We start from the raw sequence: 13,840 nt of genomic DNA on the forward strand, positions 1-13,840 counted from the left end.
ACTAACATAGTTATAAGGCAAACATTGTCGAAATATTGAACTCCCGGCCCTTAATGAGCCTTAATAAAAATATATATTTTGGATAAAAAAAAAAAAATTATCCGCAGCATAACCTTATAATATTTTTTTTTACTTATTCATTTTGATAATTATTATATTCTGTTCATATCGAACAGTTGGCCGATTTTTCTAATATGGCTGAGGGCGGAAAGGACCCCCCGTTGACGCAATTGAATATTTCTGATACCAAACCTCCTCCTGAAGAGCAGGAGGATGAAGCAGAAATTGAGGTAGAAAATTCTGTTTACGAAGTTGATAGTTCCGAAGATGAGGAAATCGACGAGAAACAGGATTTTCGTCCTAAAGAATACCCTGAAGGCTCCAAAGGCCCATTCATTGTGTACTTTAGACGAAAATCCAAACCTCTCAATGTCATTCGCATCTCGAAGGAACTAACTCAACATTTTTCTGACGTTACCGAAATTACACGGATGGGGCCAGACAAACTACGAGTTGTCGTCTCAAGCAGGACCCAAGCGAACAAAATAACGCGCTGCGACCTCTTTGCGATTGAGTATCGTGTATACGTGCCCTGTTGCAACGTCGAAATAGACGGCGTAATAACCGAAAAGGGTTTGACCCGAAAAGAGATAATCGATGGTGTCGGTCGCTTCAAGAACTCCACACTAAAAACTGTGAGGATTCTTGCATGCGATCGACTGAAATCTGTGTCATATAAAAATGACAAAAGAATTCTCAATCGGACAAACTCTTTTCGTGTGACTTTTGAGGGTTCCGCCCTTCCAAATTACGTTGCAATAGGGGCACTTCGTTTACCTGTTCGATTGTTTGTACCCCGGGTAATGAAATGCAACAAATGTATGCAACTCGGTCACACGGCCGCCTATTGTTGCAATAAAAAACGTTGCGCAGATTGTGGAGAGAGCCATGATGAGAATCCTTGCGCGAAAGAGCACAAGTGTCTTCATTGCGGCGGGACTCCTCATGATCTTATTCAATGCCCGGTGTACAAACAACGAGGGGAAAAACTCAAGCGTTCCTTAAAGGAACGTTCCAAGCGGACTTTTGCAGAAATGCTTAAGAGTTCCGTGCCAACGACACAGGACAATCCCTACTCCATTCTGCAGAACGACGAGCCTGTTGCTGACGCTCCCAATGCCGGATGTTCCGGTACATCTCAGGGTGCCATCAGGAAAAGAAAAATTACTTCTTTTCCATCACTCCCCAGAAAGAATACCGAAACTTCCCAAGTTGGAATGAAGCCTCGAACTGAACGTGCTGAGAATAGGCCGAAGCAAGTACCTACTGGTTTACGTGGTCATGCTACCAACCAGGGGTCCTCAGCACTTCCCGGAACAACAACGAACACGTCTGTTCCATTTTCGCGGTCGTAGCAACAGCCACTACCTGGCCTGCTTGCGCTTTCAGACCTTGTGGATAACATTTTAAATGCTTTAAATATAAATGATCCTCTTAAAAGCATAGTATTATGTTTGCTTCCGGTTGTGAGAACATTTTTGAAAGAAAAATGTGGCTTTTTAGCAGCGTTCATTTCCCTCGATGCCTAATTCAGCGCAAGAGGTCAAGGATTTGACCACTGTCATACAGTGGAATTGCAGAAGCATCATCCCTAAACTAGACCAATTTAAATTTTTAGTTCACAGTTCTAACTGTGATGTATTTTCTCTCTGTGAAACATGGCTTTGTTCAGCCGACGAGCTGAATTTTCACGATTTCAACATTATTCGCCTAGATCGTAACGACTCGTTTGGTGGCGTACTATTGGGGATCAAAAAACGTCACTCCTTCTATAGAGTCACTATCCTATCGATTACAGGCATTGAAGTTGTCGAGGCATTGCCGGAGCCGCGGTTAATCTTAGGTGACTTCAACTCCCATGGAACAGCATGGGGGTCACTCTACGATGACAACCGTGCCACGTTGATTTATGATCTGTGCGACAACTTCAACATGACAGTTTTAAATACTGGGGAAGCAACTAGGATAGCCAACCCTCCTGCACGGGCAAGCATGCTAGACATATCTCTCTGCTCTTCTTCATTATCCCTGGATTGCACATGGAAGGTAATCCAAGATCCCCACGGTAGTGATCACCTACCAATAATTTTATCGATCGCCAATGAATCAAAATCTAGTGAGTCAGTCGATATTGCGTATGACCTCACGACGAATATTGACTGGAGAAAATTTGCAGAATTAATATCTGAAGCAATCATTTCGATGCATGAACTTCCTCCCCTTGAAGAGTATAATTTTATATCAAGTTTGTTTTACGATAGCGCACTTCAAGCTCAAAAGAAACGTGTACCGGCTACCACTTTCCGACGTCGTCCTCCATCACTTTGGTGGGACAAGGAGTGTTCAAAGGTCTACCTTGAAAAATCATCCGCTTTCAAAAAATTCAGGAAAACTGGATCAGTGGAATGGTTTCGAAAGTACCAAGCTCTAGAAGCCAAACTAAAAGGTCTGATTAAAGGAAAAAAGCGTGGATATTGGCGGAAATTCGTCAATGGTTTGTCAAGGGAGACCGCTATGAGTACTGTTTGGAATACGGCTAGGAGAATGCGTGGCTGGAACCATACCAATGAAAGTGAGGAATACTCTGACCGTTGGATTTTCAAATTTGCAAGGAAGGTTTGTCCCGATTCTGTTCCTGCACAAAGCGTCGTACGCGATATTCCGCTCCAATGCGATTATGAGAATTTTTCGATGGTAGAATTCTCAATTGCCCTCCTCTCATGTAACAATTCAGCTCCGGGGTCGGACAAAATTAAATTCAACTTGTTGAGGAATCTTCCCGACTTGGCAAAACAGCGTTTGCTGAACTTGTTCAACAAGTTTCTGGAGCTGAATATTGTCCCGCATGACTGGAGACAAGTGAGAGTGATAGCCATACGAAAACCCAACAAGCCGGCTTGCGATCACAACTCGTATAGGCCGATTGCAATGTTATCCTGTATTCGCAAATTGTTAGAGAAAATGATTCTACTTCGTTTGGACAAGTGGGTCGAAACGAACAATTTGCTGTCAAATACGCAGTTTGGCTTCCGCCGAGGTAAAGGGACGAATGATTGTCTCGCGCTGCTATCTTCTGAAATCCAAATCGCATTTGCTCGCAAAGAACAAATGGCTTCCGTTTTTCTCGATATCAAAGGGGCATTTGATTCAGTTTCCATGGAAATTCTCTCAGAGAAGCTTCATAATCGTGGACTTTCACCAATTCTGAATAATTTCCTGTACAATTTACTGTCAGAAAAGCACATGAATTTCTCTCATGGCAACTCAAAATCTGGCAGTTAGAATATGGCAGTTTTTGCTTCCGATCAGCTGCCAGGATTCATATTCTCAAGCTGGAGAGAATACAATATCGTTACTTGCGTATAGCCATGGGGTGTTTGCATTCGACACATACGACGAGTCTCGAAGTTTTGGCAGGAGTACCCCCGCTTACTCTTCGGTTCACAGAATTATCCTACAGATTTCTCATCCGTTGCAAGATCATGAATCCATTGGTGATTGATAACTTCGAAAATCTACTCCAACTGACTCCTCAGTCAAGTTTTATGTCTTTATACCATGAGTACCTTACCCACGACGTGCACCCTTCACCAGGCATCTCCAACCAAGTCTGCTTCCCATACTTCTGCAATTCCTCTGTCATTTTTTATCTGTCCATGCGACAAAAAATCCATGGAATCCCAGATCACCTACGCTCCGATTCTATTCCGCCGATATTTTCGGCAGAATATGGGAAAGTTAGATCTGATAAAATGTTCTTTACTGACGGTTCATTCATAAACGGGTCCACTGGCTTCGGCATCTTCAATGAAAATTCCAGTGCCTCTTTCAAACTCAAAGATCCTTGTTCCGTGTATGTCGCTGAACTGGGTGCGATATATTACGCATTAGGGATCATTGAAACATTGCCCATCGACCACTATTTTATTTTTTCAGACAGTCTCAGCTCAATAGAGGCAATCCGCTCAATGAAAGTTGATAAATGCTCATCTTATTTCCTAACAAGAATAAGACAACTATTGAGTGTTTTGGTCGAAAAATTATTCAAGATTACCTTAGCATGGGTTCCCTCTCATTGCTCGATACCGGGGAATGAGAAAGCGGACTCGCTAGCTAAGGTGGGCGCTTCAGAAGGCACAGTTTTTGAAAGGCAAATTGCTTATAATGAATTTTTCCACATTCCTCGTCAGAATACGCTCGTAAGTTGGCAGCGCATGTGAAGTGAAGATGAGTTCGGTCGTTGGTTACACACGATTATCCCTAAGGTCTCGACGAGTGCATGGTTCAAGGGATTGAATGTAGGTCGTGATTTCATTCGCGTGATATCTCGGCTTATGTCCAATCACTACAACCTAAACGCGCATCTCTATCGCATTGGGCTCGCAGCAAACAATCTTTGTGATTGTGGCGATGGCTACCACGACATCGAGCATGTTGTCTGGTCGTGTATCCGGTTCCATGCTGCTCGCTCTCAGCTCTCTAGAGTACTGAGAGCACAAGGCAGACAATCGGATATCCCCGTCCGGGATATCTTAGGTAGCCGTGATCCTGATCTTCTGCTTCATCTATACCTGTTCCTCAGAAACGCCGATGTCAACGTTTAATGATGTTTCCTTCGTTGTGTCCCCGTTTCATATCCCTCCTATCCAAACGATAAACTTTTACTTAGTCGCGGCAATACATACACACACTCTTTACAGATACACGGGCCAAAGGTTGTGCAGTCCACTGATCATTCAACAAGAGCCAAAGGTTGTACCGCTTATGACAACTCTACACGAGCTGATGATTGCGCCGGCTAGTGACCATTCTATCCTGGATTCCTCGAGTCGAGAAAGACGCACCACGCTAGATATGGGGTACAGACTAGGGGGGCGTTGCTGATTAATGGTCAGCTGCATCCCAATAGCAGGTATCCCGTGTCGGGCACACGTACAGAGCATCGAAGACTGCAACATACCAATTATGAGAACACATGTAATACTAACCTCGAGCCAACCGCGAGTAATCGGTTACATATTACTAACATAGTTGTAAGCAAACATTGTAGAAAAATTGAACTCCCGGTCCCGTTGGGCTGACGCCATGTGAGCCTTAATAAAAATATATATTTTGGATAAAAAAAAAAAAACTCAAAATCTTCTCGTTACAGTTTTATGGGCCTACCGCAAGGCTCCTGCCTAAGCCCCCTCTTGTACAGTTTTTACGTCAATGATATGGATGATTGTCTAACTAGAGACTGCACGCTGAGACAACTTGCAGACGATGGAGTTATTTCCATCACGGGTACTAATCCCGTCGCTCTGTAAAAGTCGTTGCAAGATACCATGAACAATCTGTTCACGTGGGCCCTCAAGCTGGGTATCGAATTCTCTACGGAGAAAACTGGAATGGTCGTTTTTTCTAGGAAGCACGAACCCGCCCAATTCCAGCTTTACCTATCCGGCAAAACGATCCAACACTCTATGTTTTGGCAGGAGTACCCCCGCTTACTCTTCGGTTCACAGAATTATCCTACAGATTTCTCATCCGTTGCAAGATCATGAATCCATTGGTGATTGATAACTGGCAACTGTGTCTTATTGTGGTTGATATGGTTCTTTTTGCTTCCGTCTAAAGTTCATAAAATCTATGTGTCCATGTGAATTTCTTCTGCTGTGGTGTGGTATTTTGAATTCTAATAATCAGAGTTAGCTGTGAGCTTCGAGTATTTGTGAATTCCCGCGCAAATTCAAGTGAAATTGACAAAATTAAATCAGCCGTCCAGATATCTCTTGTGGTCCATCGTTTGAATTTGAACAGTGCTCGTGTGTTAGTGTCGATAAGCTATTACAGTGCCATTGTATTGTATCGTACAAGCGTTCTTAGATTGACTCTGCCTGTGTTTTCCATGATTGTGTGGGACTGCTACAGATAGCCCTAGTTCGCCTTCCGATAATATATGTCACAAGCTCGGCGAGGCTGCACACAACTATACATCCAATAGATTGTGTGCAAGCGTGTCGTCTCTGACTTGCATGCAACTTGACGAGGAAGTAAGAACTAAAAGTTTGCTTGTTAGCTGTCCAGTATATGTAATAATGAATATCGCAGTGTGAGTCTCTGTACGACGCTTAAGTGTGAGGAATAAAGCACTTGTGTGGACAAGGTAAGTGATGTCTGCCGTTGATCGTGTCAATCATAGCACGTTCACAATAGCTCGCTAGCAAATTCAGCTGAACTCATCCCTTGTATGCAGCAACTGGGAAAACATTGAAGTCATCATAAAGCTTTCTTGATTTCCTGTTTAGGCTTCTATGTTTGTCTGACCTTTTTTCTTTGTAACATGAATGACGAAAATATATGTGTTTGTGAACGGAAAGAACCTGATTCGAATAAAATTATTACATGTCTGTATTGTTTCTCTAGCGCGCATTTGAAATGTAAAAATATAATCGGAAACGCCGTTCGTCGTGTGCGTGAAAAGCCTCATTTTTGTACTCCTGCAAAAATATACCAGCGTATTGTCGAAATGTCCAATAATAAAGAAGCATTAATTGCAACGCTCACAACTGAATTGAAAACAACGATCGAGAACGCAGTTTCTGCCGAAATTCTTAATGTTCGATCGGAAGTCAAACAGATAACTACTGCTATAGAAAATTCCCAGGAATTCCTATCTGCCAAATTTGACGCTATTACAGATGAGTTTAATAAATTAAAGTTGGAAAACGATGAACTCAAGCTCGAGATTCATAGTTTGAGGAAATCGCAATCTGCATTAACAGAGACGGTCCATAAACTTGAAATGTACACAGAAAAAACTAATAGGATAATGAACGAAAAAAACGCGTTGTTTATGGGCATACCTCTAACACATAATGAAAACACAGTTCAACTCATTGAGAAAACTATACAGTCTCTGGGTGTACAGCTGGAAGCAGGATCTATAGCAACAGCCGCCAGGCTTAGCTCAAAAAAGAACAGCAATTCAACGTTGATTCCTATCAAAGTGATCTTTAATGATACAGTTAGTAAGGAAATGGTATTTGACAAAAGGAAACAAAAAGGTAAACTTGTATCAACAGAAATTGATCCATCTTTACTGTTAAATGGTAGACCAACTTCTGTTTCCATTCGTGATGAATTGTCTCCGCTTTCTTTTGAACTACTTCGCGAACTTCGTGAATCGCAGGAAGTATTGAACATTAAATATGTCTGGCCTGGCCGATTCGGAACAATTCTAGTAAAGAAAAGAGATGGTGATAGACCTGACGTTATAAAAAACAGAGAAGATCTCAGTAAACTAATGACCCGATACTTGAACATGACTAAGACTCCCTCGCCCAAGAGGAAAAGACACAACAATGCTGTGTAATTTCTTCTTGCCTGTTTTCCTCGTTTTTTTTATTCAATTTGTGTTTGTCTTTTAATCTATGACTCATACAAATACAAATAACTTTTCCCATGACGACCTGAGCTTGAGAAATATTAACGGTAACTTTTTGAGAATTCTTCAATGGAATGTTCGTGGAATAAATGACTTAGAAAAATTCGACCAAATAATTTTATTCATTAATCAGTGTGACGTGTCCATAGATGTCATAGTGATTGGCGAGACATGGCTTAAAGCTGAAATGTGCTCAATTTATAATATAAATGGGTACAAATCGATTTTCTCGTGTCGTGAGGTATCTGCTGGTGGTTTAGCTGTATTCGTTAAAAATTCAATTCGACATAAAATCATTGACAATCAAAATCTAGATGAATTTCATTTCATTCACATTGAGCTATCAATCAATAATCAGTTTTTCGATGTTTTAGGTGTTTATCGTCCCCCCTCTTTTGACTTCAACAGATTTTATGACTTCCTGGAAAATAAATTGAATCGTTCTAAATCAAGACCATACTTCATTGTAGGTGACGTGAATGTTCCTGTCAATTTGTCTGGTAATAATATTGTAGTTCGTTATAGCAATCTCTTACAGTCGCTAGGTTTTATATGTGGCAACACGTTTACTACGCGCAATGCGAGTAACAATATATTGGACCATGTTGTATGCAGAATCATGGACGTGCCAAACATTCGGAATGATACTGTTTTCTCTTGTCTCAGTGATCACTCATTGATTGTATCTTCGTTAAGACTAAACGGTTGCAAAGTCAAATTGTTGAAAATTAAAGACAAATACTTGAAAAAGGTTAAAAGCCGTCCTAATGATACGTACCTACAAGAAATGCTCAACCATATTTCAAAAAAAGTTCAAGTAGAGAAAAGGCACAGTAAAAGAGCATTTTTCCAACAATTATTGAACAATACGAATAATTCAAGAATGTGGAAAACAATTAATTCCATTTTTGGGCGCTCCAAGGAAAGAACACAAATTAATCTTATTAATGATGGTATTGAGTATACAAAGGTCGAAGAAGTGTGTGAAGTTTTCAACGAATATTTTTCAAGCATCGGAACTCAACTATCTCGTGAAATTCCTAAGCGTAATAATGGTAATCCATCGATGTACACTCGTTATGTCCCAAATTCATTTTTTTTATATCCGTCAAATCCAGCTGAGGTGCTAACGATCATACAAGATCTGAACAGCAAAAAAGGTTGCGGATCTGATAATATCCCAGTTAATGTAATAAAAACGAACGCAGTTGCCTTTTCTAGAATTTGCTCAGAAATGTTCAACATATTGCTGTCTACAGGAAGATACCCAAACTGTCTAAAAATTGCTAGAGTCGTGCCAATTTTTAAATCTGGCGATTGTACGAATCCTAGCAACTATCGACCGATATCAACCCTATCAGTGTTTAATAAAATATTTGAAAAGCTCATTATTGTCAGATTTCTTGATTTTTTGAATAAAAATAACGTCTTCTACCAGCTCCAGTACGGATTTCGGCGTGGCAGCAATACTGTAACTGCCGTCACTGAGCTTGTGGATGAGCTGATAGATGGAATCGATCACAAAAAGGTAGTTGGAGCACTATTTCTTGACCTAAAAAAAGCCTTCGATACAATCGATCATAATGTATTACTAAAAAAATTAAATATCTATGGTATTCGAGGAATAGCCAACGACCTCGTGCAAAATTATCTCACCGATAGACACCAATATGTTGCATTGAATAATGCCAGAAGTATCCTGCGTCCAATAAATATAGGAGTACCCCAGGGTAGTAATATCGGGCCTCTGCTGTTTCTTATGTACGTTAATGATATAGGTAACCTTCCGTTGATAGGAACAGCTAGACTATTTGCTGACGACACTGCATTATTTTATCCTTGTTCTGAATCAAAAACCGTCGTCTGAAATATTGAAAATGATCTAAATGTTCTTCTTACTTATTTTCCAGACAATCTTTTGTCACTTAATCTGTCAAAAACAAAATATATGTTCTTCCACTCACCTAGGAAAAAAATCATCGTTTGTCCCGACCCAAAGGTCGGGGATATTTCCATTGACAAGGTTAACCACTTCAAATATCTTGGAATTCAGCTAGACACGACCTTATCATGGACACAACAAGTAAATTCTTTGGAGAGAAAAATTTCTTCACTCTGTGGTTTATTAAAGAGAGTATCCCACTTTGTGGCCAAGAAAGCGTTAATCAATTTCTACTTTGCATGTATACACTCACTATTGTAATATGGAATAATAGTATGGGGGCATGCATGTAAAACAAAACTAAAAAAATTACAAGTGTTGCAGAATAGATGTTTGAAAATCATATACAGACTACCAATTCTTCATCCTACTTCGGACTTATACTCTGACGATTCTCATAGTATACTGCCTCTTATTGGACTGCGCGAATTACAGACTGTAAAATTTATTCACAGCGTTATAAATGACAATAATATCCATCACAACCTGACAATACCTACAGCAAATCACCAACACTCCACACGACAAGCCCAAAATTTAATGCGAAGTCGGGCAACAACCAATGTTGGTCAACAGCGCATTTTGTTTTATGGACCGTCCCGTTTCAATGCTTTGCCACCGGAAATCCGAGCAATAACACGTTCAGATCTTTTTAAAAATAAATTGAAGCTATACCTAAAATCGATCATAAGAGTTTTCCTAGTATAGATTTCGATCAACCACAATAAACCACCTCAGTGTTTAGCTTTCTTATTTTTGTATACTTGCCAGTTTTTCTCATAATTTTCTACAATCTATGTTTTATATTCAAATTTTTGTTGTTTGTTTCTATTTATCTTTTTTAACTATGTTATATTCTTGTATTATATTGGATCCCTTAAAAGAAATACTATTTTCACTGGGATCCATACATCTTTGCTTTACATGTTATTGTCCGCTCACCTCGTACCTAAATATCTTGTTTTGTCCTGTGGAATTGTAAATTATATTAAAATTTTTTTTTCAGCAAAAAACAATTGGTGCCCAACTCTAGGATTCTCGAATAAGAGTTTCTTCGAGATGGAGGTGAGTGGAGGGCTATAAAAAAAAATATATATATATAAACTTCGAAAATCTACTACAACTGACTCCTCAGTCAAGTTTTATGTCTTTATGCCATGAGTACCTTACCCACGACGTGCACCCTTCACCAGGCATCTCCAACCAAGTTTGCTTCCCATACTTTTGCAATTCCTCTATCATTTTTGATCTGTCCATGCGACAAAAAATCCATGGAATACCAGATCACCTACGCTCCAATGTTATTCCGTCGATATTTTCGGAAAAATATGGGAAAGTTGGATCTGATAAAATGTTCTTTACTGACGGTTCATACATAAACGGGTCCACTGGCTTCGGCATCTTCAATGAAAATTCCAGTGCCTCTTTCAAACTCAAAGATCCTTGTTCCGTGTATGTCGCAGAAATGGGTGCGATATACTATGCTCTAGGGATCATTGAAACACTGCCTATCGACCATTATTTTATTTTTTCAGACAGTCTCAGCTCAATAGAGGCAATCCGCTCAATGAAAGTTGATAAACGCTCATCTTATTTCCTAACAAGAATAAGACATCTATTGAGTGTTTTGGTCGAAAAATTATTCAAGATTACCTTAGCATGGGTTCCCTCTCATTGCTCGATTCCGGGGAATGAGAAAGCGGACTCGCTAGCTAAGGTGGGCGCTTCAGAAGGCACACTTTTTGAGAGGCAAATTGCCTATAATGAATTTTTTCACATTCCTCGTCAGGACACACTCGTTAGTTGGCAGCGCATGTGGAGTGAAGATGAGTTCGGTCGTTGGTTACACACGATTATCCCTAAGGTTTCGACCAGTGCTTGGTTTAAGGGATTGAATGTAGGTCGTGATTTCATTCGCGTGATATTTCGGCTCATGTCCAATCACTACAACCTAAACGCGCATCTCTATCGCATTGCGCTCGCAGCAAACAATCTTTGTGATTGTGGCGATGGCTACCACGACATCGAGCATGTTGTCTGGTCGTGTATCCGGTTCCATACTGCTCGCTCTCAGCTCTCTAGAGCACTGAGTGCACAAGGCAGACAATCGGATATCCCCGTCCGGGATATCTTAGGTAGCCGTGATCCTGATCTTCTGCTTCATCTATACCTGTTCGTCAGAAACGCCGACGTTTAATGATGTTTCCTACTACTGTGTCCCTGTTTCATATCCCTCCTATCCGATCTATAAACTTTTACTTAGTCGCGGCAATACATACACACACTCTTTACAGATACACGGGCCAAAGGTTGTGCAGTCCACTGATGATTCAACAAGAGCCAAAGGTTGTACCGCTCATGACAACTCTACACGAGCTGATGATTGCGCCGGCTAGTGACCATTCTATCCTGGATTCCTCGAGTCGAGAAGACGCACCACGCTAGATATGGGGTACAGACTAGGGGGCGTCGCTGATTAATGGTCAGCTGCATCCCAATAGGAAGTATCCCGTGTCGGGCACACGTACAGAGCATTACGAGAACACTTGTAATACTAACCTCGAGCCGACCGCGAGTAATCGGTTACATATTACTAACATAGATAATAAGAAAAACTGTCAAAATATTGAACTCCGGCCCCGTCAGGCTAACGCCATATGAGCCTTGATAAAAATATATATTTTGGAAAAAAAAGACGGGTGGGTAATCTTATATTGTTGTTGTTTGGATAAAAAAAACTCATCTGACATAGTCTTAATGAATTTAAACTTAAAACTAAAACATTAAAACACACCATTGAACGCATCGGATTTCACAATTCTGTTTTTGAAGCGTAGTGATGGTTCTCCAAAAACAAAAAACTGCTCTACTGACGAGAACGTACGGATCATTCCCGAGATCGGCTCATGTTGTCCAAACGATGATCGATGTGGAAGCGGTTGCAGCAAATACGAGAATCGTAAAATTCTGCTGGGAGCACGAAAGTTTACCATCTCGAGCAGGTGAGGCGCATCAATTTCACCACAAAGAAGCTTGACAATGAAAGTAGCTTGTTGAATACGCCTTCGTCTCTCAAGTGCATCCAGATTCAGCAAGCTACATCTGGCTACATATGGCGGTAGGTTCCGGGGATCACGCCAAGGCAAATGCCTGCGCGCTTCGAATAAAACATTTTTGTATCCGCTCAATCCTGATACTCCACATATGCTGGTAAGGGATCCATACTACCGATGCAGTCTCGAGAATCGGCCGAACAAGAGAACAGTACAGCGATTTTAGGCAATAGGGATCAGTGAAGTCCCTAGAGATTCTCGATATGAATCCAAGCTGACGATTAGCCTTAGTGATCAATGCAGATCGGTGTGCGTCGAAAGTTAGCTTATGATCGAGAACAACGCCCAAGTCGTTAACCTGACTGACTCTCTCTAAAATCAAATCGTCGATCGTGTAGTTGAATATAATTGGCTGTTTTTTTCGGTGAAAGCTCATGATCACACACTTGGCGATGCTTATGGTAAGTTTATTCAATTGGCACCAACTGACGAACTGGTCAAGCAAGCTCTGTAGTCGACGGCAATCCTCAAGGGTTCTGATAGCCAAATAAATCTTCAAGTCGTCTGCATAGATCGACACACAGCCGGATGCTAAAATAAGGGACACATCATTGTAGAATATCGCGAACAGCAGTGGCCCTAGATTACTGCCTTGTGGAACTCCCGAACAAACAGCAAACGGAGACGAAATGTGATATTGGAGCTTAACACGGAGCGTTCTTCCAGAAAGATATGACCTCATCCAGTTGATGAATCCATCAGAAGCACCAAGCCGGGATAGCTTTCTCAGCAGGATGCGGTGGTCAATTCGGTCGAAAGCGGCTTTTATGTCGGTATAAATAGCATCAACCTGAGCACGTTCTTCTAGGCGGTTGACACAGAATGATGAGAACTCGAGAAGATTGGTGCTTACCGAGCGTCCTGGCATAAAACCATGTTGTACTGGTGAGATATAGCTCTTAACTTCGAAGAAGACAACATCGTTCACAATCATCTCAAATAGCTTAGAGGCGGCAGATAAGCTGGTTATCCCGCGATAGTTGCTCACGTTACACTTGTCTCCTTTTTTGAAGACGGGAAACACAAATGAGTGCTTCCACACATCTGGAAAAACTCCTTGATCGCTTCGCTGGATCAAGGAGTCTTTCCAGATGTTTCCCGTCTGTATATGCGTATATGTATATGCGGGAGAGTGGTAACGCCAAAGCTGAAGCACAGCGACAGAAAACTATTGCTGGAATTCCATCTGGGCCAGGAACTGTAGAACGTTTCAACTTTTTTACGGACTTCTCTACCATCTGGGGAGTAACAACGAATGACCGCAAGTCTATTGGATACTCTGGAACGTTAGCAGCA

General features: G+C 41.1%; 1 protein-coding gene across 4 annotated transcripts in view; it reads left to right on the forward strand.

Moving 5' to 3' along the window:
• Positions 1-13,840, forward strand: part of LOC129767147 (protein unc-13 homolog 4B-like) — a 77,789-nt gene that overhangs the window by 25,133 nt on the left and 38,816 nt on the right. For 2 of the 4 annotated variants that reach the window (XM_055767775.1, XM_055767782.1), the window contains exon 2: positions 10,438-10,496. The exons of the other annotated variants lie outside the window; for them this stretch is intronic. In XM_055767775.1, coding sequence (XP_055623750.1) covers positions 10,491-10,496 — 6 coding nt within the window. In that variant the 5' untranslated portion in view covers positions 10,438-10,490. The remainder of the gene's footprint in view (positions 1-10,437; positions 10,497-13,840) is intronic. 4 annotated transcript variants of the gene reach the window in all.

This window comes from Toxorhynchites rutilus, chromosome 1, assembly GCF_029784135.1.
Source record: "Toxorhynchites rutilus septentrionalis strain SRP chromosome 1, ASM2978413v1, whole genome shotgun sequence".
NCBI lineage: Eukaryota > Metazoa > Arthropoda > Insecta > Diptera > Culicidae > Toxorhynchites > Toxorhynchites rutilus.